Source organism: Diorhabda carinulata, chromosome 4 (assembly GCF_026250575.1).
Source record: "Diorhabda carinulata isolate Delta chromosome 4, icDioCari1.1, whole genome shotgun sequence".
In the NCBI taxonomy this organism is placed as follows: Eukaryota; Metazoa; Arthropoda; class Insecta; order Coleoptera; family Chrysomelidae; genus Diorhabda; species Diorhabda carinulata.
In genome coordinates, this window is record NC_079463.1 from 24,988,614 (window position 1) to 25,016,144 (window position 27,531).

General features: G+C 30.2%; 3 protein-coding genes across 3 annotated transcripts; 2 read left to right on the forward strand and 1 right to left on the reverse strand.

Moving 5' to 3' along the window:
- The first annotated feature begins 608 nt into the window (after positions 1-608).
- LOC130892239 (wee1-like protein kinase) lies at positions 609-7,279 on the forward strand. Its single transcript, XM_057797498.1, has 7 exons — positions 609-1,184; positions 2,667-2,861; positions 4,067-4,210; positions 4,551-4,719; positions 5,022-5,223; positions 5,311-5,558; positions 6,638-7,279. The coding sequence occupies exons 1-7, from the start codon at positions 776-778 to the stop codon at positions 6,885-6,887; spliced, it is 1,617 nt and encodes a 538-aa protein (XP_057653481.1). The 5' UTR covers positions 609-775; the 3' UTR covers positions 6,888-7,279.
- Positions 7,280-9,209: 1,930 nt separating this feature from the next.
- LOC130892240 (uncharacterized) lies at positions 9,210-17,451 on the reverse strand. Its single transcript, XM_057797499.1, has 10 exons — positions 17,146-17,451; positions 16,280-16,529; positions 15,855-15,968; positions 15,615-15,798; positions 14,125-14,424; positions 13,886-14,038; positions 13,552-13,768; positions 11,816-12,109; positions 10,131-10,346; positions 9,210-9,531 (listed from the first exon to the last, which is right to left on the reverse strand). Exons 1-10 carry the CDS (start codon positions 17,259-17,261, stop codon positions 9,264-9,266), a joined length of 2,112 nt encoding a protein of 703 aa, XP_057653482.1. The 5' UTR covers positions 17,262-17,451; the 3' UTR covers positions 9,210-9,263.
- Positions 17,452-17,629: 178 nt separating this feature from the next.
- LOC130892349 (chondroitin sulfate synthase 2) lies at positions 17,630-27,182 on the forward strand. The gene is made up of 7 exons (XM_057797736.1): positions 17,630-18,599; positions 19,089-19,393; positions 21,115-21,315; positions 22,784-22,950; positions 24,503-24,965; positions 26,354-26,522; positions 26,804-27,182. Exons 1-7 carry the CDS (start codon positions 17,963-17,965, stop codon positions 27,070-27,072), a joined length of 2,211 nt encoding a protein of 736 aa, XP_057653719.1. The 5' UTR covers positions 17,630-17,962; the 3' UTR covers positions 27,073-27,182.
- The last annotated feature ends 349 nt before the right edge of the window (positions 27,183-27,531 follow it).

The window sequence follows — 27,531 nt, forward strand, 5'->3', positions numbered from 1 at the left end:
TACAACAGTCTAGAATTTATATGTCTATGGTGTTACCATATATATATATATATATATATATATATATATATATATATATATATATATATATATATATATATATATATAACATCCAAACCATAGACATAGTAATATTACTAAATGTCTATGATCCAAACTTCAATTTAATTACGGTATTTCTCATTAGAACATTTCGGAAACTATGAGTATAATTTCTGAAAAGCCGTATTATTGTCAAATTTATCCTAAATTATTAATTGGCAAACCAAACTTTGATTTTTTTACTATAATAATTTTAGACTTAAATCCAAATATATCCAAATAGTTGCTAAAATTTATATGTAAACGTGTCTACCGAACATACTCGTTCCACACAGATAAACGCCGTAAAAATTTGTTAATTATAAATATATTTTGGGAAGAAAGATTCTTTTTAAGAATGGTTGATCGTTAATAAATGAGAATCCAAAATACATCTGAGTAAATCATATTTTTAAACGTTAAATTTAATTTAGAATATCAAACAAAACCTATTTATCTGCTTAGTTTATTATCCCTCCGTAAGACGTCGCTGATATACATTGTTTTCAACCAATCAAAAGTAATCTGACATGTAATTTGGATTTCAAGCTTTACGATTGGTCTAATTGAATTGCAGATGCATTAAACATCAAATTAACCGTTTCCTATGAATGGCGTGTTTTGTTTACGGAAAAAATTTTTTAGAAATAAGTAAAAGTGATTTTTTTAAATTTGGTGAATTTCAGTTATCGAAATGTCTTTCGCGAGAAGTCTACAAGAGGAGTTGAACGAACCAGATGAGTTAGATACATCGTCAGGTTGCGATATGTCTTTTGAATTGTCTTGTGATATTGATACTAGTGATCATGTAGCTTTCTGTAGCCCTAAGCAAGAACATGGACCAAGAAAATTAGAATTTTCTGGATGTGATAACAATTTAACACCTGGACCAAAGACTGTTTCATTTAGTCCTCCTTATAAGAGAGTTAGGGCTTTAAGATTATTTGATAGTCCTTTGACACCAAAGACCATTATACACAATTCATCAGCAGACACACCTGTTCCGAGAAGCAGATTATTTGGTAAACCTAGGGCCGTAGCAACGGCATATCCGAGAAAAGAAGAAAGGCCAGCAGCTAATGTGAATCCATTTACACCTAATGGTAATTATAACTAATTATTCTATTAGGTTTTAAAAATATGTTTTATTCAACTTTTTGATAGACATCAATGTATGTAGTTAAAATTAAGATTATCTAAAAATTTTACTGTAAAAAAACAATGGACCTCTTTCAATGTATATATCTGTTAATTTCTTTGTCAATATACAGATGAAATTTTTCAATTGAAAAGTACTTCATTTACTAGGATATTAGCAATTAAAAACATAATAAATAGATTTAATTTGTAATTCGTTTAGTTAATTAATTGTTCATTCTTTCATATTCATTTTTTTTATGTATTCCACGATGAATTGTGCATTTTATTTTAATAAAACAGAACTGTAGATTGTTAACAATAATATAATTAATAATCACAAATCTAAATATTATTTTGGTTTATAAACTATTGAGAGAATAAACAATGAGTTGAGCTAAGTTAATAGTTGTATGAAATTTTTTGTTACTTGGGATAATCATAGTGTTTCGATTTCAAACCATTTGTATTTCATTCTCTTAAAATTACAAAAATCACAATATGTTACAGGTGTCTGTAACAATTTGGTTTTATTATCTATTTAATAAATTATTTACATTTACTTGCTTTCCAAATGTACAATTCAAATACCCATTCAAGCACATGAGTGTGTAAATTTCAACCGCATGTTCTAAATTCTCATTATGAGATCTGTGTGTCAAATAATGTCTGATTCTTCCTTGCCCCTTAAGTACTAGAAAAATGATTGGGTTTCATGAGTTTCATGATTTTTTTAAACACAAACTGTAGAATTGAAGTTATGTAGATATTTATTTAGATCTACATTTGTCATTTTTTAAATGACAGAGCTGGTCTAAGCAATATTCTCTGACACAACTGGATTCAGAAACAAATTTGGAATATGAATTATTATTCAATGAAGAAGACATATGAACGCATGTTCCAAATTGTCGATTTTAAAATCTGTGCGTCAAACACAGTTGTGTTTTACTTTTGCCCCACCAGATAGTTATTTGGACTTCATGAGGTTCAAAATTGTGCGTTGGAACACAAACTATAGAATTGTGGTCAATGTCAATCTGTCTTTAAAAAGAAGTCACACCTGTGGGCGTCTCAAAATAGAATTCTTATACTCAATTGGATTCAGAAACAAATTCCTGACTAAAGAAGACTATAAAATTGCCTCAGAAGGTAATCTATAGTAAAAATTTTAGTTACAAAGATGTACTTCTGTAGTATTCATATTTTGTATTCAATCATTCGAATTAGTTATATTTTGGATACAGCAGGTTTGTTTCGAACTTTGATAATTGACACAAAGCTCACCGAAGTTTTGATTGATTCTTGTGTGCTAAGCTTATGAGCGTCAAGCCCATGTGTTTCGTGTATGAAATGCTTGATAAATTGGGAAGCAATTATTGTAAGTTTAGTTATAATTTAAAAACGCAATACAGTTGAACTCCAACTTACCTAGAAACATTTTTTAGGTATTTTATTATCAAAGAAAAGGAGTAGATCCATAAGATCTTTGTTGGGATCGCCTGACATGAAACCACCTAAATGTGATTTGAACGAAAGTGATGCATCAGACGTGGAAATAGAACAACCAACAAAACGAGTAGCTCTACAGGAAAATAATATTTCTAGATATCATCAAGAATTTTTGGAACTGGAATTGATAGGTAATTATTATTTCAACTTGATAATTTATCTTTTAAGTTTCAAATGATTCAGTAGTTGGTTAATTTCAGTTCATTTATTATAAAGTATGAATAAAAAATTGAATTGATTTATGGTTATATCTGTGTAAAACTATGCATAATTGTTAATTTATTAATATTTCAAAGTTTTATTTAATAATCATACTTAATTTTCAATAATTATTTTGTATTCAAACCTGTTTTCTTTGTTTTTCTTCTATACTATCTTTAAACTGCAACCAAGATGAAAGTTATTTTTTTAGTTTATTTTAATCCTGATGCCTTTCTTCCATTTCAGATGTAAGACTTGTTGGAGTAGTGTCCTTTTTTCACAGCTCTTTCCATTCTCTCCTATGTCTTTTGTTACATTTGCTGCCATCTTATTCCTAGTTTTTACCTGCCATCTTTCTTTCTATTGTTCAGCTACTCTTTGGTTTTCTTTTAATGACATGGCCAAAATCATCTTAGTTTTCCTCCCTCAATTTTGTTTTCAATTAAATTTCTGTCTTATAATGTTATTCCTTATTTTGTTGTGTCTTCTTTTATCCTCAATTTCCTTTTATTAATCTTATTTATATACTTCATATTTTGTTATCGATTCTGCTTAAGTTCCTTCCTGAATTTTATTTTTGAATTAGTTTTGAATTAAATTTTTCTCTCATCACGTTATTCCTTATTTTCTCATATCTTCCTCATTTTTCTTGTGAATTAGTTTTAAATTTGATTTTTCTCTCATAATCTTATTCCTTATTGTGTCATATCTTGTTGTTTTATCATTTATTTTCTTATTAATCTCATTTATTTATTTCATATTTTGTTATTGTTTCTGTGTAAGTTCCTTTCTCAATTTTGTTTTGAATTAGTTTTAAACTGGATTTTTCTCTCATAATGTTATTCCTCATTTTGTCATATCTTGTTTTATCCTCTTTTTTTTCTTATTAATTTTATTTATATACTTTATATTTTGTTTCTGATCTAAATTTCAATATGGGTATGACTACTTTTGTATATATTTCTATTGTTATTTGTTTTGGTGTTTCTTTTTGACTCTTAAAGGCATTGAATCTTGCAGTTTCTCCAATCCTCTCGTTTATATGATTAGTGTAAATTTGAAAAAATTGTGTGACCAAAATTATATTTTATTTTCATTTCACTATGCTCTATCAATGTTTATATAATTCTTTTAGGTAAAGGACACTTTGGGTGTGTCTACAAATGTGTTAATAGATTGGATGGATGTGTTTATGCGGTGAAAAAATCAACAAAACCTGTAGCTGGGAGTGTTTTTGAAAAAACTGCTCTTAATGAAGTTTATGCACATGCTGTTTTAGGTAATGCTAATTTTAAACGAGTCGCTTTGCCTGTAATGTTACTGAACAAACTATTTACAATACCATTACTATTACAATTACATTGTCTGACGCCCGTTTCGATAACAGTCTCTGAAGACAATAATTTGGTTATTGAAACACATGTCAGACAATGTAATAGTGTAATTCGTATATACAACTTGACGTCTTTTTTAATATCAATTTAAGAAAAAAGTCATTTTTCCTACAAACCTCTTCATAGCCTAAAATCCAAAATGGAATCAAAATTTTTTTGGTTTGTTTATGCCTTCTCTAAATTTTTTTGAGGTGGTTACAAAATACATTTTTTTTTAACCTTTAGGGAAACATCAACATGTAGTTCGATATTATTCTGCCTGGGCTGAAGATAATCATATGATAATTCAAAACGAATATTGTAATGGAGGTTCATTGGCAGATAAAATATCACAAGAGCCACTTAGTGCACAAGAACTTCGGACAATGTTACTGCATGTCGCAGAGGGTTTAAGGTAAATACCTATTGAGTTATGTAATTTTTTGTTAAAAATCAATTATACTATTCTTATTAACATTCTTCATCTTTCTCGAATATACCTGAGGAGTCTTCAAGTATTATGTAAGCCTATAGGGGGGCAGAAGGTATTAATTTTGTTGACAAGGGGGAAAAGATAATTGTAAGGCATCTGCTTACATAATATTTGAATGGTTCCTGAGGCCGTGGAATGCTTCTTGAATTCTACTTTAATAATTCTTCGACAGCAATATATATTTTTTTTGGGGGCTACTGAGTCTATTTTATTTGTTTATTTAGATACATCCATTCTGAAGGTTTGGTTCACTTGGATATTAAACCGGGAAACATATTCATTTCTCGAGAAAAGAAGATGCATGGTACTAATTATGATTCAGCAGATGATGGATTTGAGGACTTAGATGATAATTCATTATTGGAGGAAGAACTGACTTATAAAATTGGCGATTTGGGTCATGTAACAAGCATACAAAATCCACAGGTATTTTTATTTCTATAAAACTATTTCATTTAAATATTCAACAATACTTTTTAAAATGTACTGGTAAATAATATAATTTTTTTTTAGGTCGAAGAAGGTGATAGTCGTTACCTGCCTAACGAAATTCTTCATGAAGATTATACACATTTAACGAAAGCTGACATTTTTGCATTGGGACTTACAGCCTTAGAAGCTGCTGGGGCTGGCGCTTTACCGAAAAATGGAGACAAGTGGCATTCATTACGAAATGGAGAACTGCCTACTTTACCTCAAAAATTAAGTCGTGATCTTATTGACCTTATCAAACAAATGATACATCCTGATCCTGCACACAGGTATGAATTCATTTTTTTAATTCTTTACAATTATTCTTTTAAAAAAATTTTTAAATTCGATTATAATTGTAAGTTTATCTCCTTTTTACTGTCCTATGTGTGAAAAATGGAAAACACCATCCTCAAAATATCATTAAGTGGTACATAAAAATCCTAGTTCCTAGTCACACAGGAAAGACAAAAATTAAATACTAGCCAAAAAAAGGGGTACAAATACCTTTTATTAGCCTGTAAGCTTTCTATAATAGTTTTAGGAGCAAGAGAAGCCTCTGGAAGAGCCTACCAGGGCTAAATATCTTCAAAAAATTTCTTCTAAACAACTAGATTAGGTAACTAATTGGATTTTAGCAAAATAACAAGCTACACTTTCTCAGTGTTTTCCTAATAAGATATTACCACTTCAAAACTATTCCAATGAAGAATGTGTCTAGCACAAACAGTCGAGAGTAGATTCTGTGGGAAAGAGGAGGAAACTACAGATGATCAAGTGCTAGAATGACATGCTAGTACATAAAATGTTTCAGATTACAAAGATCTGATTTTCTTGAAGCCACACCTAAAATATCATCAAGTGGGACATAAAATTGCTGGAAAAACTATCTGAGACAAAACAGGAAATAGTTTGGGTTCCTAGTCCTACAGGAATCAAACAAAAATAGAATACACTACTCAGAAATGGAACGCGGATGCCTATTGGCATAGAACATTTCTGTAAAAGTTTCAGGAGAAAGAAAACTATCTAAATCTTCGGAAAAACAGGCCACACGTTCTCATTGAATTTTACAGGAAGGAACTAATGAGAAAATTATTTTTAGTCATTTAAGTTGCCTTTCTGAGGTCCAAATATTTAAAGTGGGAGAAAATTCGCTCTAATTAGCATTGACTCAGAAAATGTCCAAAAATATTTTTTATTAGAAAAAAAACTTATTGACAATTTGCAAGGGATTTAGATGAATCGGGGGATGGGGTGAAGTTGCTAATAATTAGAAAATGTAAAGTTCTAACAGTGAAAGTGTGAATTTATAAAATCCTTCCCCTTTTTGGCAAGAAAATAATTGTATTACAATAATTTTTTTTAGACCGTCATCTGCGCAGATATTACACAACAGGGCGTTATTTCCAGACAGTACCAAATCGAAAGCAGAATTAACACGAGAATTAAATGCGGAAAAATTGAGAAATGAAATGTTGGTGAAGCAACTTAAAGAAGCGGCAATATGTATAAAAACAATTGCCAGCGAAACCGTAAAATTGCCTAGTTCAACAAAAATAAATTCCAGATTGATAGGTAAAAAAGTGAACAGGAGTATTAGTACTACTACTTTTTGATAAACAAAAAGTTATTATTAATATTAATATTACAATTTTTGTCAGCTCATATTTTGTATTAGTATTTTTGACGAACAATGTTTACTAATGATTATTATTCTTATTTGTCTTTCTTGTTACATATATACATATATATAAATACAAAAAACAGGGAGCGTAGTTTTCGGTTAACTTCCCTGTATTTTTTTATTTTTATTCTGTGTTAATTAATTTTGATATAACTGCTGAATAATTATATATCGGCTTATTAAAAAGGAACGTTAGCTGTTGATAACGATAAAACACGAGCGTTTACGTTAAATATTTTAGAAGATCGACTTATGTAAGCTGTGGAATTATCGAGTTAATTTTTAGGAAATTAATTATTTTTAATACAAAAAATTATGTATCTATTTTTGAGTTTTCTTTTCATTTATTCCCATGCAGCAATTCTACTAATTCTTTTTTTGCTATTACGAAATCGGTTTATATATACTGGGTATTGCAACCAAAAGCAAAGTCACCCCGTTTCCATGATAGGTAGAAAACTAGAAAATTATTGGGATCTGCTTGATAAAAAATTTTCGTAGCACCATCCGTATTCGAGATAAGGAGCGTTATATACACATTTTTCACGATTTTTGTTGTAAGTATTGGCAACATTTTAATCAATAATGTAATGAGCCCTTTGTATGAAAATAGAAAGAAAAATGTGTTTCTGATTTTAGTAAATTTCTGTACAAAGGGTTTTTTTGATAAGGGAAATTTGAAAAAGATATCAACTGCACCGGAAAAATTATCGTTGAGGAAAACTCGTGAAAATCCAATTTTTCCAGAACCTACCATTATTTTTGGATTTTTCGGAAAAAAATACTTAATATTTCATGATATACCTTGACTATAAATGAATATTTTCAATATTGTCAAAAAATCAAGAAATTTAAAAAAAAAATTTTACATGATTGTATAAAAATTCAATATTTCCAAAACCATCTCAGATATGCTTATTAGAGGTTAATGAAAAGTATTTGTACTTCAATGTAGTGCTCATAGCTTCTTTTGATCACTAATATGAATGGCGTCCTCTGCTCATTTTCCCTGTCTAAAGCTTTTTTAAGCATTTAATATTTCTGATTTCGAGCTTTCCGTCTTCCATTTATCATCTTTTCTAATATTTTCTATATGGCATTATACCTCATTGGTATAATGGCAATGTTGCAATACAAGAAAATCGGAAGAGGTATATCATAGAAAACATGTAACATTAGAAGTTTCAATATAGTCAGAAACTGATCGTTAACTTTCACCTTCTATTTCTGAACCTTATTATCAAACCAAGTTATCGTCTTCGGAGACTGAAACCACAATATTCGCCTTCAGACACTGAACTTGTTATCATACCAAGTCATTCTCTTCAGATATTTAAAGTAAACTCTTAATCTTCATTCTCCAAACTTGGTTATCAAACCAAGTTATTGTATTCCGAGACTGAAAGCAAAATCTTTACCTTCACTCTCTGAATTTGGTTATTGAACCAAGTCATAGTCTTCAGACACTGAAGTCTCAGAACTTGGTTATTGAACCAAGTCATCGTCTTCAGAGACTGAAGTCTCTGAACTTAGTTATTGTACCAAGACATCGGCTTTAGAAACTGCACTTGGTTATTGAACCAAGTCATCAGCTTTAGAAACTGAAGTCTGCTTTTGGTTATTGAATCAAGCCATCCTCTTCAGAGACTGAAAGTAAAATCTTTATCTCCACTTTCTGAACTTGGTTATCATAAGAACTAATTAATAGGTTTTAACGAGTTTTAGAGTATTCCCAATAGATAAACCTAATTACTTTAGTTCTAAGACTTATAGACGATCCCGAGTTGATCAGAAACTATGACAGTTTAGAGAATAGAAGAAAAGTTGCTGACCTGATTCAATTTTACCAATACTACCAGGGCAGATGCTCTTCTGAGCTGTCCTACCTTGAGCAGTATTTGCAAGAGCTACTCGACAGGCAGACGTGTCTCAAAAACACCAGAATATCAATTTATTGGGTTTCCTTTTTTTGGAGGAGTACAAGATTGTGGTATCAGCTACCAAGGCGCGTCTTACATAAAAAAAGAGATCAACGGATTCCTGTCAGGCGTGCCAAAAGAATTGTAATATCACACAATTTGTTTATTATAGTAATTATTATAGATTGCAAATAAAAAAATCCCTGTTACTTGGAGACCAATACAAAATAGACCAAAAACCAGGTGCGACGACCTGAAAACATTTAGGGTAACGAAAAAAGGGAAGTAATACGAGACAGAAATGTGAAGAAATTTTTGATTGAATAAAATAAATATTTCCTTACATAAATACATTTATTATGTAAAATGTTTATTTTAAAACGCATCGATTAAAATAAGGTAATTTTAGGTTTGCAAACACAATATAAGGGATGTATCACTCGACAATTAGGATTGTGCACAAGGAAATTATCAATTCCGACTTTAGTTACACTGGTATAAGTGAGATCAATTAATTCTATATCTAAATTTTTGAGGTGGCTCAATGTACTATCGCTGATGTTTTTATAGCCTCGAAGGGAAAGGCGCCTTAAGGGTATTTTCCATTTAACTTTCCATCTATCTTGATTATTTGGAATATCATCCCTTGAAAATATTCTGAAAAAAGAAATAATTTGAAATTCTCACTATGACAAAAAAGTTTTTTCATTATCATCAAATTTATACGGCAGCGGTCGTTTAATAGAGACTGCATGCAAAAACGGGCATAATAGTTGAGTTGTGTAAAAGAAGCATAGAGTTAATTTTAAAGATAGATATTGAAATGGGCCCCAATTTCTGACAGAGATAAAAAGAACATCAATATATCACTGTTTATCTCCTTCTAGTCTGTTCTTATTGAATCTAGCAAACACCAATAAAAATTATGACATAAGAGAAGAATTGGGCGTACAGGATGTTGTGAGATGGGTCAGGGCACGAAAAAGATTCTGTAGGGATCACGCAGAAAGAATGCCAGAAGACAGATGGGCTAAAACTCAGAGACCGAACACACCTACCTAAACTAGGAGTTCAGCTTCTCAGGAAGATCCAAAAAGAGGGCCAAACGTACAGGATTGAACAGGACCTGGTCCTATTAAAAGAGGAAGAAGAAGACCAATGAAACTATTGTTAGACCCTTGGCTTTTAGTTGAAGATAATTAACCTTGTCTTTTACACCTATAACCAGAAAAGTAGTTGTATAATAAAAAATTTACCGTATTTCTCGTATTTCCCTTACGATCCTGTTACGTCCTGTTGATTCATCGGCTTTAGGGGAAGCATCATTTCCATTTCTATTAATTTTGATTGTGGAACAAGAAGGTCGATTGATAAAATCGTGACTTATTGTTATTGTGGAGCTGGAAGATGGTTGCGACGTTTCGTTATTGGGATGTCCATTTACGGATCTGGAGGTTGATGGCTGACATTCTCTAAAAACATATTATTTAAATATATAAATCTGAATTAATAGAAAAAAGACAAAAATTTGAATTATCTAATTTGATAAAAAATTCCTTGTTCAATCAAAATATTTATGACAGAGTTTAAAAAAATCAACATGCCTCAAACAATGCATTGTTAATAAGGTTATTATTTGGAAATGGGGGGTCTACTCAATTTTAGGTTATAAAAAATTAATATTTTTTAGGTTAGGTTAGGATTTTTTTCGTCGTTCTTCCTTTGTAACTTTGAGTGAATTCTACCATGATTTAATTTGTGTATAAAAATGTGTTTTTTGGTAATAAATTATATATTTTATATATATAATTATTTTATCAACGAAAAAAGGGGTTTTAATTATGGTTTTTGAACTTAGGTCTCATTTTTTCTTAAAAGTGTGTCAAAAAATGAGCAAAATGGAAAAAATGTTAGTTTTTTAACTTTTTGTGAATTTAGAGAAAACTGCAAAAATTTTAAATTTTCAAGAATTTTAATAATTTGTAAAAACTGTGCAAATTATGATATTCAATTGTTTTTTTCTAACAAATAATTCGACATGTTTTGAATTTTGGATTTTTTTTGACCAATAAAAGTGTTGAAATTTTGGTTTTCAAACTTATGTATAATTTTTATCTTGATTGCACCGAAAAACTGAACAAAATGGGTGTTTTATTGACCAATAAATATTGAAAATGTAAATTTTTCCACTTTTTGTAATTTATAGAAAACGAAAAAAATTTTAAACTTATTAAGAAGTTTAATAAATTATAAAAACTGATCAACACAAATTCTGTGATGTTAGAATTTATTTAATGAATAAATAATAATTCAGATATATTCAAATCACGAAAAAAACCATTGAAAGAAACATTTAGAAAGAATAGTGAATGGTATTAATTGGATACATCCTAAAGAAGAGAGCAATAAAGGAAAAACTAGATCACAAATTGGAAAAACTTTGCCAATAATGGTGAACATTAATGTGACTGAAAAGAGTGGGAAAGTCACATAGAATAATTGTAATGTATCTCTGGGCTAATCAACGATGGTTGACCATATTCCTTGTATTAAAACATTAAAACTACTTTGGAATAAACTATTTATTGAAGAATAAAAAAATTAGTTAAACTATTAAATACCTCGTATCTGTTTACAGACCGCTTCTAAATTGTACAAAGGGCTATAAAAAATTATAAGTATGGTCGTTAGAGAGACAGTGATATAAAATAATGGAACTTCAAGTATCTAAAGAACACTTGGAGTCAACTAACGATGATGTGGGTCCCCATTAGAATCATGTACCATAAATCTTAATGAATACAATTTAAGTAGCTAAATCTATGATTCTTCGCAGTCTTCACCCAACCAGATGATTAGCAGATCCTCTTAACAAAAATGTGTACCGTTGTAATGAAATGTGAAATAAAAAAATTAATCCAAATCTAATTTATGAACTTACGGTTGTGATCTTGTTTGTGTATTTCTAGTGTGTATGCTACTAGAACCAGCCCTTACGATTCTCTGTATTCTTGAATTAACGTCATCTATACTTTTTACTAAATCATTCACTAAAGCTTCCCGCGCTTCGTTGGTTAACCCATCGAAGGGTGTATTATTATTCTTCTTCGCCTTTTTTATTTGTCCAATGTCATGCATGTCTTCATCGTTATCTTTATGTGGTCGTTTCAAATTTCTGTAATCTAAGGAACTTCCTCGTACACCATATCTTGATGTACTAGGAGAACTATTTGCGCTGGAAAAATAAAAATTCACTACACATCACATTCAAATATTGTTTGTACTTTATAGTAAATCTAACCTTCTTCAATTGAGTGTGTGTGTGTGTTATGAGCGGGTTAAAGATACAGGGGGTTGAAAAATGATAGTTTGAATGAGTAGCGATAACTTTTCGAAAACTTCTTTAATGTCTTAGGTCATTTGACACAATTTTTCGATCATATTTTGAATGAAAAATTGAAGCTATATATCTAACACTACAATAAATATCCGAATTTTTCAGTATAAAAATTTCTCAAAAGTTTGGTACAGTTCTAAATACTTTAGAAAATCTGAGCAATTTTTGGTGCAACTCAAGAATTCAGTATTGTTCTGGATTTTTTTGAAAAAAATTTTTCTCAAAACTGGATCATTTTGGGAAAATCAGGCCTTTTGACAAGAATTTTGGAGAATTCAAAAATTTCTTAGGAGTTAGATGATGTTCTAGACATTTCTGGGAAATTTGAAAAGATTTCTTAGAAGTTAAGAAAAATTTAGGATCTTTCTGGAAGATTTAGAATTATGGAAATTTTTTGATAACCTCATTAAAATATTATGCCCGGAACATCTTTGGAAAAAATGAACATAATTTTTAAGAGTTTAGAAAGCAGAAAATACATTCAGTAATTTCGTAAATCTAAAATTAAAACAATTCCTAAACAACCAGATAAAATTTTAAGTTCATTTCAATTTTTCAAAAAGCAAATAACTTTCCTGTAAAAATCTAGCCATTTCTGGATATTCTAGGAAAACTAAACCAATATTTCGATGTTTTTGAACTGTTTAGAAAATTCGAACAATTTCTTAAAAATTCAATTACACTTTAAATCAAATACGAACGCCATTTCCAAATATTGTAATAAATTTTTAATTCTTCATCGGAAATTCCAACAATTCTTCTTAAACCCACTTTCTGGAATATTAAAGAAATTTTGGAAAACCAAGTAATTTCAACTTGTCAACAATTTTTGAGGAATTTCTTTTACCTTTTCAGGTGTCTTGTGAGGGTTTCAGTCCCTATTGCACCAATTTCTTGCCTTATATCTAAAGTTTTTTCTCTTCTTGTCTTCTCTCCTTTATTTGATCCTTCCAGTTTTTTTTTTGGTCTTACCATTCGTTTCTCAATGGTGACTTAGACTTCCAAACTGTCTTCTTATAATATATCCATACCAATTCATCTGATACTTGTTTATTTCTTCTATTATTAATTTGTCTTCATTCTTATCTTCAATTTTATTACGTTTATATTTGTTTACCTTCTAGACTCTTTGGGGAACTTCTGACAATTTTGTTTTCTTCAATAATTACATTTACTTGATGAGAAAATTTAATTTTTGTTAATATTCAACTCAAAACTTAAGTTTAAATAATTACAAACCACCTGAAGAACCTTTTAACAAATAAGAATAAATACTGTACCAATCTCTGATATCTTCTAAATCGTCTGCTACTTGTTCAACAACACCACGCGGACTATGTAGATTTCTTGCACCCTCTTCTGGAAGTGTCATCTCTTCTCCGACTGAAGGGGTTCGGTCATGAGCAGTAGGCACTATTAAACTATTACCCATTCCAAAATAGCAGCAATTATCATCTTCTTCTTCGTCAGAAGTGGACTCTCGATCTGAATGGATATCTAACAATAAAAATACCAATTTGAATAAAAAAAAATGATAAATAAATAAATATACTAGTGAAGAAGCTGAATGTGAAGTAGATTATGGAAAAATAATCATAATTAATGGTAAATTACCTGGATCGAACTTTTGTTGCGAAAGAAAGAATGCTTTAACTTTGCTTGGTAGTTTAGTTACGTTTTTCATGTGTTTGCGACACAAAAACTTTTGTTCATCTGTACCGGAAGGCATACGCATAATATCTACTTCAGGAAAAACAACACTCGAATCTAAAATTATTTAAAATAATCTTAGATTTTTGTAAATTAGTTGTTTTTTTGAAAGTTTTAAAGATGAAAGAAGGAATAATTCTTACTTAAAGGCTCCTTTGATCCTTCTCCACCGCATTCACATTCTGGATAAGGATCTCGATACAAAACACTGTCTTGTATTTTTGCTACTTCGTTTTTAGGCTTTGCTGTAGTTGTCATGTATTCGCATAAATGAATATCGGCAATACTAAAATCAGAATTAGGTTCTGGTACCGAATTTTTTCGACCCGAATAATCGAAAATATTTTCGTCGTAATCAAATTCGGCCGATTTGAAACTCTGAAAATATAGTCGCTGTAGATTTTCTTTTGAATAGAACGTACGTAAAAGCTCGCAACCAATCGCTGAAACAAACATATCATTGAGATTTTTTAAATTTCAAACTACATTCCCTTTTATTTAGTTTCCTTGTGGTAAACAAACTAAAAGACTGTTGTCGTTCAGGTGACAATGTCATCAAGTGAAAGAAAAGATTTAGTTCATAATTAAAAAAATTAAATTCATGTGTCAACTGTATTTTGATATATTTTTGAATAGCTATACAAAAAATCAATATCTCAAAAATAAAAGAAAATGTTTGGAATCTAATTATTCTTGGGACACCTGGTACATTAAAAATTTTTGTTTAACTCTAACCATTATCATTTCAAATTACAAAAAAAATTAAAATTAAATTTGGAAAGGTTTGAATCTTCACAGTTAAATCGTTTTTTATTATAAAAATTCAGTTTTAAGAATGAGAATTTTTACTTTATTCCCATTTTTTTTTAAATATGCAATTTTTTTAAACTTTTAGCATCTTGCGTGATGCCCATTGTCTTGTGATGCTTTGCTGTATACCATTGACCAGTGATCAACCCCTTTGTTGATTTCCGAGTTGACTGAGACTTTCCCCCAGTTTCTTGGAAACCACTTTTTATGGTGGTTTAGGGTGTCTTATGGTAGTGGTTACCAGCTACCTGTCCAGTAAACTGTCTCCAACTCTTCTGTCCATGATGATACCATGGGATATGAGAATTGAGGAGACCGGTAGTGTCTGTTATCACAGCAAATTCAGATGTGTTTTTCCTCTACTTTTGGTCGATTAAATATTTAAAAGATTGTGGCTAGACAGTCGAGCTTTATAGTGCCTTCTGTTACCGCTCTTGGATACAAAAAGCTGCTCCTGCTCCCAGTTATGTCTTTGACCCATCTATACACCAAACAGGCCCTTTTGGAAATAGGAAATTGAGGGATATATCTTCCCAGTCTCGTCTATCAAAGAAGACGACTTCAAATTTTCTACTGAAGTTGTACAAGTTGGAGTGACAGTAATACCTTAGAGTTAGAGGCTATTCGAGGTCCTTGTACCTTAGTATAGTCACATTCCATATTCCATTGCTTTCCAGACTCCTGATTGCAGCCTAATCTTAGTTTTTACCATTAGATTTTCTGCATAAAGATAAGTACACTGTTAACTACACCTAATGAGATTTATTTAATTATCCATTGAGGGTACAAAGGTCGATTTACTGTACATGGAAACAAATATTACCTGTGAATCTGCAATCGAAAATTTTAAGGTTCTTGCAACCGAGTTTGGCGACGCTCAAATAAGGTATCATATTCAGATGTACCCTCAAACATTTAACAATAGAAATAATTTCTAAATGTTCATATTTAGAAACGGACAATAAAAAACTACAAGTAACCCAAACACATTCATCCAAAATTAATACCTAAAAATGAAATCAATTAGTTTAATATTATTAGAATAAACAATTAAAAAAGATACCCTCAATTTCGGTATATTTTTAACAGAATGTTGAAAAAAATATTCGGAATTTGTGACGAACGTTCTTCTCAGACTGAGTTCTTCCAATCCCGATGGAAAATCTCTCAAAGCAACCTGAAAGAATTAAATTGGTACTTTAAGAAAAAAGTTTGAATGGAATTGAACAGTATTTATAAAATTTTCTATAAATACAAATCTAAATATAATTGGATTAATTTGTAATTGATTTTTTCAAAAAAAAAAAACAAGAAGAGGCAACACTCGAGTAGTTCAAGTAGTGTCAGTAAAAGTAGATGTTGTTAGGAATAGATGTCCAACTACAAGGAAAGTCTCAAATAAAATCCTTTTGCGACCATTAAAAAAGCACATTCCAAAAAAATAGAATATCTCAAAATAAATAAATGTATATAATACATTATGCTTACCTTTGATCCTCTAATTTTAACATTCTCCAATGCCAAGATCCTAATATTTTCAAACGACTTGGTAATTTTGAAAAAATTTACAGGTAAATCAGAAACAGTTAAATTGCCTCTTAAAAAAAAATGCGCAGTCTTTTTGTGTAGTCGTTGTGTACAATATTCAATTTTATGCAAACTATTTGGTTCATCCCTAGCATCTATATATTTCCAAAATAAAGGATCAAGAACAAATTCTTTCAGATAGTTACATGTCCTAAAATTATAATATCAGGATTATCAAGACAGTTATTAATAAATCTAGTAATAGGTAAAAGTAGCTTCAATACAAGTCATTCAAATTGCTAATAACAAAATACGTTGAAGATTAATTTAATCAATATTGAAATCTAATAATAAACATAGATTGTAGTAGTTCAAACCATAGATTGTCCAAACCAAAACTAAATACCTAAATCTAAACAGTTAGTTTCCAAACAATTGTCCGTGTTAAGGAAAACATGTATTCATTTGGTAGAAATTATCACTCAAGCTTTAATTATTTGATGATTACCCTCACAAATTTCAAATCAACTGTTATGTATGTGAGTAGAGTGAACTATGCATTTTTTCAATCATAGCTTTGTAAGTACCCCTATATAAAAGCATTTTCTTGTAAAAAGCTTTAATAATCAATTCGTTCATATGTTTTTTCTATAAGATATATTGAATCAATTCAATTATTTCACAGCATGTAGAAAGAAAATTAATCTAAAAATTATAAGTATTTTTCAAATCCATTGATAGCTTTGTTGTCAAAGCTATCAGATTGTAAATGAGATTCTTTAAGTGGCCGTTTTTTCCTCAGTACATAGTTCGTATTCTGTACATACCTGCTTAAATGATATAAAGACGTAGCATCTAAGTATGAGAACAATATATTCAAAACATCATGGGGCAATTCCAACAGTTTACAAGGACCGTTATAATATTCTCCTTCGACAACCATAATAATTGATTTGATCAAATTTCAAATAAGACTTATTATTTTTTATTATAGATGTAAAAAATGGAAATTATTTATATTTTGTTTACACATTTCCAACTAATGCAAATAAAAACATGTCAATGTCATAAGATGGGCTGCGATTTTATCATAGAAATACTGTGCAGCCAACGCTCCTCTTACTTGCTTGTCGATACTAAAAAGTAGAAATATCTAAGAAAAAGGGACGAATAACACCTAATTTTACGATATAAAAACAAGGAATAGAATTTTAATACCCAACTGAAGTCATGTAACGCACTAGAAGTTCTACATAATGAAACTAGTAGAGATGCGTTCGCCAATACTTCTTTAATACATCTATGTACTTTAGTTGAAAACTTATCAAAATATGCATATGAAATGTATAGCTGATAGTTATAAAAGTAAACTTCGAAAAAAAAAATTAATTCCAATTGATATGTAGTATCGAGGGAGAAAATATTAATGCTGTTGAATTCTATTCCTTGAGAATCACCATAGAGATATAAGATATCTGTTTGCCTGCAAGTCTTGGCCATACAATGTCCACTAGAGACAGTTCCTAATTGTCTTCATGTCCACATTTTCGAACGCGTTTACAGCTTGGATTAAAATAGAGATTATTTATTTAGTTTCTTATTTGAAAATGTAGATACATATTAAGTTTTAAAACTATCGTCAAGATGCATAGATGTATTAAAAAATTTTGTTTCGAAAATATATACATATTTTTAGGTATCACAATCGGATTATATTTTTCAACTGTAATTTCCAATACAGATGAAACAAAATGTACCTTAGCACAGTTACCAATGAGAAATGAAACAGCACAAGAAATAATAAATTCATCTGTAAATAAATTGTCGGTAAAGCAAGTCAAGAAAACCAGCCCTAATCCAAATAAACCAAAATTAGTACGTCCTAGGTACTACTCAACAGAACTAGGCATCAAAGAAAAATTATTCGTCGGAATATTTACATCTGAAGAGAAAATAAATACTCAGGCTCTACATATTAACAAAACCATTGGCCATTTAGTTGATAGAATCAAGTTTTTCATAACAGCTCAGTACAAACTCAAGACTAAATATAATTTAACTGGTTTAGTTGGATTCACTGACGCTAGATATAAGTATAGACCATTTCAAGTTATTAAGTATGTAGCTGATACATATGGACAAAGCTACGATTATTATTTTTTTGCAAATGATGTTACATACATAAATGCTCATAAATTGAAGGATATTGTGAAGAAAATAAGCGTCAGTATGGATGTTTATATGGGCTCGACTGTTGAAGATGGCAGTTACTGCAATTTAAGTATGAATTTTTCAGTTTGTTAATCTGTTAGTTTCAAACAGTCGATTATTTTATATATTTTTGACTATCTTAGAAATAGGGCATATATTTCTTTAAAGATTGTAATTAGGGGTGTAAAACATGGGGTCAAGTTTCTTTTTTCATCAAATCCTTTTTTAAAGATTATTTCCACTTCATTTGGATTTTGTTTGTATAGTTTTTTCCCTCTGTTCTCAGTTGTTTTACTGTTTTTGTACATTTAGGATTTCCTCTGTTTCTTGTTCTAACTTCTCTGACTTCTAGTATTCTTAATGTATTTCTTACTTTTTTCACCTTTTCGACATTTCCTAACTTTCTTCTTCATATTATTTTGCCGGTTTTGTATTTAATATTTGTCAGAGACTCAGATATTAATAATTTACTTTTGATCGACAGTGATAGTAAACAGTTTTTCATCTTTATAATAGTTTGATTCTATGATCTTTTATTTGTAATTGAAATTTTTTTTAGATTCAGGTATAATTTTAAGCAATTCTGTCTTGAAAGCTATGAGAAATCATCTAGATTGGTGTATAATGAATGCCGTTTCTGAAGATCCGAGTGAAAATATAGGTAGATGTGCCTTTCACAGTTATGGAATATCTTGCCAAGAAAATATTCATATGGAACAGTGGTCTACCTATAGGATAAAACATTTCGAATTAATTCCACATTTGAAGGAACTATCTGAAAAGAATGATTTCAATAATGCTGTTACAGTTTATCCTATATTACAGAAAAATGATTTTTATTCATTGAATGCTTATTTTTTGAAGGTAAGTTACTACATGAAGATGTTGTGAAGAGTACTGAATAATTGATAGTTGAAAACAGTCCCCAAGAGTACCAAGGTTAATTAAATAAAAAATATTCTGGTGTTTTATTATTAGCAAATGTATTATAATTTCATGGATGGAGATACTGAAAAATCAAGGTATTGAAATTGCTTCATTTATTCATTTTTGTACGCTCCCCTCTGAAGGGTCCAACAAATCTATATAATTTTCAATTTATCATTCATTCCTTATATAAAAATGCTGATATATCAGGATTATTGCTGTATATCATCATCTGCAGCCTTACTTATTTGATGTTTCAGTTAGTGTCCTGCCTTACATATTTATATATTCATCCTTCATGTGAGCCCTTGTTTGGGTCCTTGTGATTCCAGGTATTTTTCTTTCATCATGATTCTCTTTGATTAGATCTTCTTCTGGGTCTCTTTATATATTTTGTGGTTACCGTGCAGCCTTATTCATTTGATTTTTCAGTTAGTGGTCTCCTTTACATATTCATATATTTATCCTTGGTTTCAGCCCATTGTTGTCTGTTGTTGATGGTTTGGGCCCTTCTTGTTCCGGCTATTATTCTAATCTGGTCTTTTTCAGAGTCTCTATATGCTTGTGGTTACCATGCAGCCTTATTCCTTTGATTTTTCAGTAAGTGGTCTCTCTTACATATAGGGCTCACACCAGCAATAAAAATTTAGTGGTCCAAAAGGACCACCTAAGTTATGATTTAGTGGTCCAAAAATATAACGTGGTAGACAAAAGTAAAAAAATTAACATATGCATGCTACACACACTTTTATACATATTTTTACGGCATATATAAATTCTTTTATGCAAAAACAGCACAGTAAATATAAAACTTAGGTTTTTTTAAAAATATTTTGGGCGACAAATTTGTCGTCGATGTGTATGATTTTGGCGACATTTCTTGATGATTTGGCGACAATTGTCGCTATGTCGCCATGCTGGCGTGAACCTTACTTACATATTTATTTCAGCTCTTGTTTGGGTCCTTGTCGTTCCAGATATTTCTCTATCATAATGATTCCCTTTGATTAGGTCTTCTTCTGGGTCTCTTTGTGTTTTGTGGTTACCGTGCAGCCTTATTCATTCGATTTTGCAGCTAGTGGTCTCTCTTACAAAATTATATTTTCATCATGATTCTCTTTGATTAGGTCTTCTTCTGGGTCTCTTTATATTTTGTGGTTACCGTGCAGCTTTATTCATTTGTTTTTTCAGTTAGTCGTCTCCCTTACAAATTTATATATTCATCCTTCATTTGAGCCCTTTTTGGACCCTTCTTGTTCCAGATTTTTTTCCAACATCCTGTTCCCTGGTCTTTTTCTGGGTCTCTATGTGTTTGTGGGTACCATTCAGCCTTATTCATTTGATTTTTCAGGTAGTGGCCTCATCCTTCATTTGAGCCCTTGTTTGGGTCTTTGTGGTCCAGCTATAATTTTTATATCATGATCTCACCTTAAGTTCGATCTTCTTCTTGATCGTTTTGTTTTCCCCATTACCACTTGAGTGCTTTTATTCTGTGGGTAACAACCGTAATATGGGTCTTCTGTCTTATCCACTATATTCTCTCTTTTTGTTATTCGTAGCATGCTTTGGTCATTTTGATCATAATTTGATAAGAATCAGCATTGATTGTTGCTTATGGTCGTGCTGATACCGATATCTGTAGTTAATGTTAATTCTAGCAAAGATTATCAACAATTACTCAAGAAATTAGTAAAAATATAATAGAAGATAATTGGCCACCAGGACAAAGACCGGGGGCTAAACCAGCTACCCGTTTCGATTTACCAAGACAGTATTATTTCAATAGATCTCATATATTTTTTCCAGACGATTTTTCAGTCATGAAAGAACATACGGCAGCAGAATTAATGGACATTGAGGTAAGTGTGATGAAATTTAACTTAAGTTAATTAACTAATAACAATTAATGTAAGGGTTATGTTCGTATCATTTTTTTAAAGATTTTATTGAGCTTTAGATCTTACCACAATTCATTTTACCTATCATCACCCTAAGGAGAAAGAAAAATCACCTCAGGAGAGCTAAATAAGTAGATTTTGAAACGAAAATAAAATTGGATATACGGATGTATGTGAACAACAGACGTGTTTTTAGAAGATACAGATATGGATATCATGCTTAGAAAATGTGTTAATTCATATTTGAGTCCCGGAAATAACGATATAGAATGAAGCTTTTTCATATCCAAAAGAGTGTTAGTGTAAGATAAAACCTTAATGAAAGAACGGTTTTTGAATAACCGGTTATTAATAAGGGATGTGTTGAAACCTTTTCCAAGTATAGATAGCATAGCTCAAAATAAATAAAGAACTTTTGAAATTGGCATATGGTGATCGAAAGTCATAATGAGGAGTATTATCTGGAAGAGCAGAAAAAAATTAAAAAGGATGAAAAGCAAATTCAAAAAATAGAAAAGATAATGTGGAAAAAATATTTGCTGCAAGAATCAGTTGCAATGTTGGGAACAAAGCCCAGTTAGAATATGAGGCACAAAATAATGAAGGAAATAACTGATAAGTTATTAGAAGATGTAGGGACATAAAAATGATTACGGAAAATGTTTTAGTACCACAAATGCCAAAGTAGTTGAGTTTGGTTAGGTTAGATTAAAGCATATTTTTTATTTTTTTTGCAAATGAAAGTCTAACAAAAACCTAGTTTGCATATACTCAATGTCTTTAATAGTTAATTGAGGGTCCCACAACTACAACTCAATACATTTTCAAAATCTCTAAGCGCTTGAGATGAATCAAAATTATTTTCAGTTTCATAAACATTCATTGTTTTGGTTTTTATATATTTTGTTTTGCTTCTTTCAAAAAAAGAAAACGAAAGATGCAAAAAAATTATAAAGGATAATGACTTGGAGAGCATTAGAATGATAGAATTAAGAGAATACAAATCTAATTAACAAATGATACATCTTTTAATTGTAATTGAGCAAATTATCTAGAACATACAGTAAGAGAAAATTATAATTTACGTTATTTCTCTGCATTTCTTTTTATGCCACAGTAGGACCACTTTATTTTATTTTAGGCTATCATTTTATTACTGTGGACTACTAAAAACAAAAATTTGCTTCTCATTTTCCTGTGGCAACACTGCTATAGAAAAAAAAAGTCCAAACAAGCAAACAAACACAACAAATAATTGAATTTAATAAATATTCTAGTTTTTTAAATGGAATACATTGCTAATTTCATTTTTTTTATTTTGTATATTTTCAAAAATTTCCTATCAACCACGCAACTTTAATTTACAGCTTTTGTGTCTTGGGGGTATAAATAATCCCGTTTGGTATAATATATGTACATTTATTTTTAGAATATAATTGAAGAAGTTAAATTAAAAGCAAAAAGTATTTATGGAGACGATTTAAAATATGTTGATCTGGTTAATGGATATAAAGTTTTCGATTTAAGTAAAGGGATGGATTATATTATTGATGCAAAATTTGAAAATACCAATAATCAAAAGGAAATTGTGAAACGGTAAATATTTTCTTAACCAAATATTGCTTCCCAAAGAACTGTAATTACCTCCATTATTTTCCAAAACAATATCTTGCAGTGCTTATACGTCTAGAATTATCATAAATAGCAATCATCATTAAGGTGCCATACCATTGGAACCGCAAGTCATAATTATTATCTTCCCGTTACATACACACCATACATGAGGAGCATTCTGTTTACCTTGATTAAAATATCACAGTAGATACAATAAGCATTTTTCACATTCTCAAAATAGAGTCTGACTTGTAACATTACCATCAATTCTTCTCAAATTTATTAAATAAAATTTTTTTTTAACTACACAGAACAATTCACTTTGAAATCTATATGTAAAGTAAATTAAGGAATAAATAACTCATTAACAATGTTAATAATCCCTTATAACATTTGGGGGTGTTAGAATTACAAAAATAATTGTTCGAACTGCGTTACAAAAATTTTATAGGGCAGTGTTACCTTCATGGGACCTAGACATGCCACATTCTTCCATATGCTTTTTTTGAATAGGCGCATCTATCAATTATCGGTATGTCTTATACTCTCATTTCTAATGAGTAGAAGAATGAGTTTCGCCATTTGATTCCTCGCTAAACATTCTTGTTTCCTTTTGAAAACAACCCTCACTGTTGAGGAAAAACCGTTAGACAAACGATGCTTGATTCGGTGTTGTTAAGGGGGGCTACTTTTATGTTTTTTTTACTATTTTCCTCAGTTATTCATATCTTTGTTTGCACTTTAGATTTTTTGTTCTATCTTGGATTTTCATTTTTTTATTTTTACGAATGAACAGTTTCCACAATTAAAAAAGAAACTTCAAGAACTTGTACTTTTTCATTTCTAGCTTCAGAATGGACAAGGTTTTTGATCTAGACCCTTATAAATGAACAGATTACAGAATAAACAATTTTTTAAATCTCTATTCTTTTAGATGAACAGGTTTTTCCATTTCTACATTTACAAAATGAACAGGTTTCTTTCTAACTGTACAATTAAAAAAACAGGTTTTCATTTCTCTATTGATACAGAATGAACAAATTTTTTGTATTTCATCTGTGGGTCTTTCAGTATTCTAGTAGGGCTATAGCCCTTGAGGCTCCAATTTTCATTCTTCTTTGGATTGTAATCAATATATTTCTATGGTGTTGTTTTCTCAACACCACATCAGGGGTTTATATTACATATTATCTAAATTCGAGGATTATAAATCAAGATAATTTTCTGTTTAAAACTTTGTTTTTTAATACACAACTATATAGGCAAAAATTCAGGACAAAAAAGAATAAATCTAGCTTCATTGCTATAGTAATATTTATTGAAAAAATGGTTATTTAATAAGTTTTGTCAATGAAAAAACACAATTTTATTGTTTGAAAAATATTTCATCTGAACTTTTTTGCACTTTCATTTCAGTGAGGATTGGATTGAGAATGCTGGGAATTGTTTTCCTACCTTATGATGATTAGTGATGATTGTGTGATATCTATAATAAGAATCTTATTGTATATGTACAAAATATATATTTTTTTAGATTCGAAATCTGCAAACCCATCAATAATGTAGAATTAATATCAGTTCCATATGTTACTGAAAATTCAAGAGTAAATATAATACTTCCAATCGAAGATAACCAAATACATCTCGCAATGGAATTTTTATCGATGTACGCCTCAACTATAATGGACAGAAAAGAAAAGACATTCCTTATGCTTGTTTTATTGTATCAATACAATGATGAAAGCAAAGGAGACGCCGATAAATATGTGGATATAAAAAAATTTGTAACCACCCATTCGGTAAAATACAAAAACGATGATGTTAAAATTGCTTGGTTATCTATACGGTTACCTGAGGTATCCACACCTTTATATATTGAAGAAAACAAAGCACTTATGTTCGCCACTGTAGATTTAGCTCTAAAAAAAATTGGTCTGGAAAGTCTGACATTAATTCTGGACGTTTACTGTAATATTTCGATAGACTTTTTGAATAGGGTGAGTTTATCATTCATTTTTTATTATTTATATCTTGTATGCAAGAATATATTGTTCAGTGTTTAGCTGTGGCGTGGAGTGTTTAATTTACCAATTTAATTTGAGACAAAATGGAATTTAGCTACGAAGAAAGACTCAATGTTATAGAATCACTTTTCGATACAAGTTCTTACCTCCTATAGTTTTCCTCTTCATGCCTAATGTTGATTTTTCTACAAAAACTCATCAGTTTTAATCAATCAATCGAAATTAAGTTGAAAATGTCTATTTTGACAGCAAGAATTAATTTTTTATCTGTTTTTATCCATTAGCAGTATCATACATTTTTCGTTAAAGCTGATATAATGAAATTTATAATCTTAACTTCAACAGTAAGGACATTTAGAAAGCAGCATGTGATAAAGCAATTTTGAGTTAATATCTTTTTACCTCCTAATTAAATCTGTCAACCTCGGTACCGGCATTGATTATTTTTTCAATAAACGAATTTTTTTATACTTGGAGACTTTCACATTATCACGAAGAATAGTTAACTATCAAAAAATCCTGTTCCTTATCACTCGCCTCATAAGGAACTGCTCAGAGAGTAGTTAATGTTTCTCAACACTCAGCCCATTAGGGAATACTTATAAAGTGGTAAACTATCAAGTTTCTTTATCAATCAGCTCGTTAGGGATTACTCATAAAGTAGTTAATAAAAAACGTTTCTTAACACTCTGCCCATTAGGGACCTCTTATGTAGTAGTTAACTATCAAAAACCTTGCTCCTTAACACTCAGCCTATTAGGGACTACTTATAGAGTGGTTAAATATCAAAAAACCATGTTCCTTATCACTCAGTTCATTAGGGATTACTTATAAAGTAATTAACTATCAAAAAAGCCTGTTCCTTATCACCCAGCTCATGAGGAACTGCTCAGAGAGTAGTTAGCTATCAAAAACCCTGTTTCTTAATACTCAGCACATTAGGGATTACTTACGGAGTGGTTAATTATCAAGCAACTCTGTTCTTTATCCTTCAGCTCGTTAGGGATTACTCATAAAGTAGTTAATTAATAAAAAAAAGTTGTTTCTCATCACTCAGCTCATAAGGGACTACTTATAGAGTAGTTAGCTATCAAAAAACTCTGTTTTTAAACAAGCAGCCCATTAGGGACTAATAGAGTGGTTAAATATAAAAAAATCCTGTTCCTTACCACTCAGCTCGTTAGGGACTATTCATAGGGTAGTTAACTATCAAACAACCCTGTTTCATAACTTTTTGCTCAATAGAGATTACTTATAGAAATATTAACCTTAGGGAAGAGTTACTTCAGTCAAAGTTCTTTGTTTTATTTCTCTTATTCTGTATTGGAAACTAAATTATTTTATTTTACTCATATTATTAGGTTCGAATGAATACAATTCAAGGCTTCCAAATCTTTAGTCCAATACCTTTTCGACAATATAATTCAAAAGTATCTCAAACTATTGCACTGGATGTTAACAAAAATACTGGACATTTCGATAAAGAAGAGTACAAATATATATCTTTTTATGGAAAAGATTACGTTATTGGTAAGTTGGTTAGAATACATTGTTTTTTAGTGCAATCGGCAATTACAAATATTGTGGGCTACTACCCTGTATTGGTTTGATAAGATTCCATCTAGTCATGGATTCTTATGGTTTCTATAAACCTTGTCCTCACGTCAGTTCAACTTAGTTCATATTGGTCTTTTTGACCTTTGGGGTTAATAAATATCACAGTGTTGCCATCTAATAAAAAGTCTTTTCGTAATACCTATATTCTATAAATAAGGTTTTGTATATGTACTAATGACTTTTTTATATTTTAGCTAGAAAGAAGCACCAGCATCTGATACCTTTGATACGTATCGATAACGATATATCTAAAATTATTGATGAGGATCATAGAAATATAGGAAATCTTCTAGAAATGTTCGTGAAGTTTCATAATAAGCTTCATTGTATGAGGGCGACTGAAATGAATTTAAAAATAAAATATCGCGAAGAAACTGACTTGGCGAGGAAAAATTTATTTTTAGGAAATGGAGTGCAGCTAGCAAAGTTTCTTTTGCAAAAAAATATCCCTGAGCTTATGTAACACAATTTTTTTTATTATTTAATGTTGGCGGTATGTACATTATTAAAAAAGACGTTTACAAATTTTGAATTTGTTTTTTTTAATTGAGAATAAATTTGCTTTTATGTGTATTATTAATTTTTTTAATACTTGAAATTATTAATGAAAAATTTTCAATGAAATCCTGCTAATAAGCTACCGAACAGATTTGAACGAAATTTGGCACAAAGACAGTCTATTACCTAATGTAATAAATTTTTATTGCTCCAGTAAGCTCGCAGGGTATTCAAACACCCCAGCGAAGCATCTTCAGTTGATTGAATTTATAGTTTAATAAAGAGTGGATAATTTCAAAATTTGCTGCAATCCCAAATTCGACAACCAGAACATATAGTGTATGATTGGTTGCCTCTTCTTAAAGGTGAAACTGAAAGTTTTTGAGTTTGAGCAATGGTTTTCGTGAAAATCCAATCCTCATAC

What these genes read in the sequence shown, in the direction of transcription:
- LOC130892239 (XM_057797498.1), top strand. Translation starts at nt 776, where the DNA reads ATGTCTTTCGCGAGAAGTCTACAAGAGGAGTTGAACGAACCAGATGAG. An exon ending in TTATGCACATGCTGTTTTAG is followed by an intron (nt 4,211 to 4,550) that starts GTAATGCTAATT and finishes TTTAACCTTTAG; the next exon opens with GGAAACATCAACATGTAGTT. An exon ending in CATCCTGATCCTGCACACAG is followed by an intron (nt 5,559 to 6,637) that starts GTATGAATTCAT and finishes AATTTTTTTTAG; the next exon opens with ACCGTCATCTGCGCAGATAT.
- LOC130892240 (XM_057797499.1), bottom strand. Translation starts at nt 17,261, where the DNA reads ATGGTTGTCGAAGGAGAATATTATAACGGTCCTTGTAAACTGTTGGAA. An exon ending in AGGATCAAAGGAGCCTTTAA is followed by an intron (nt 14,039 to 14,124) that starts GTAAGAATTATT and finishes AAATAATTTTAG; the next exon opens with ATTCGAGTGTTGTTTTTCCT. An exon ending in GCAACAAAAGTTCGATCCAG is followed by an intron (nt 13,769 to 13,885) that starts GTAATTTACCAT and finishes TTTTATTGTTAG; the next exon opens with ATATCCATTCAGATCGAGAG.
- LOC130892349 (XM_057797736.1), top strand. Translation starts at nt 17,963, where the DNA reads ATGCATAGATGTATTAAAAAATTTTGTTTCGAAAATATATACATATTT. An exon ending in CGATAGACTTTTTGAATAGG is followed by an intron (nt 24,966 to 26,353) that starts GTGAGTTTATCA and finishes TCATATTATTAG; the next exon opens with GTTCGAATGAATACAATTCA. An exon ending in TGGAAAAGATTACGTTATTG is followed by an intron (nt 26,523 to 26,803) that starts GTAAGTTGGTTA and finishes TTTATATTTTAG; the next exon opens with CTAGAAAGAAGCACCAGCAT.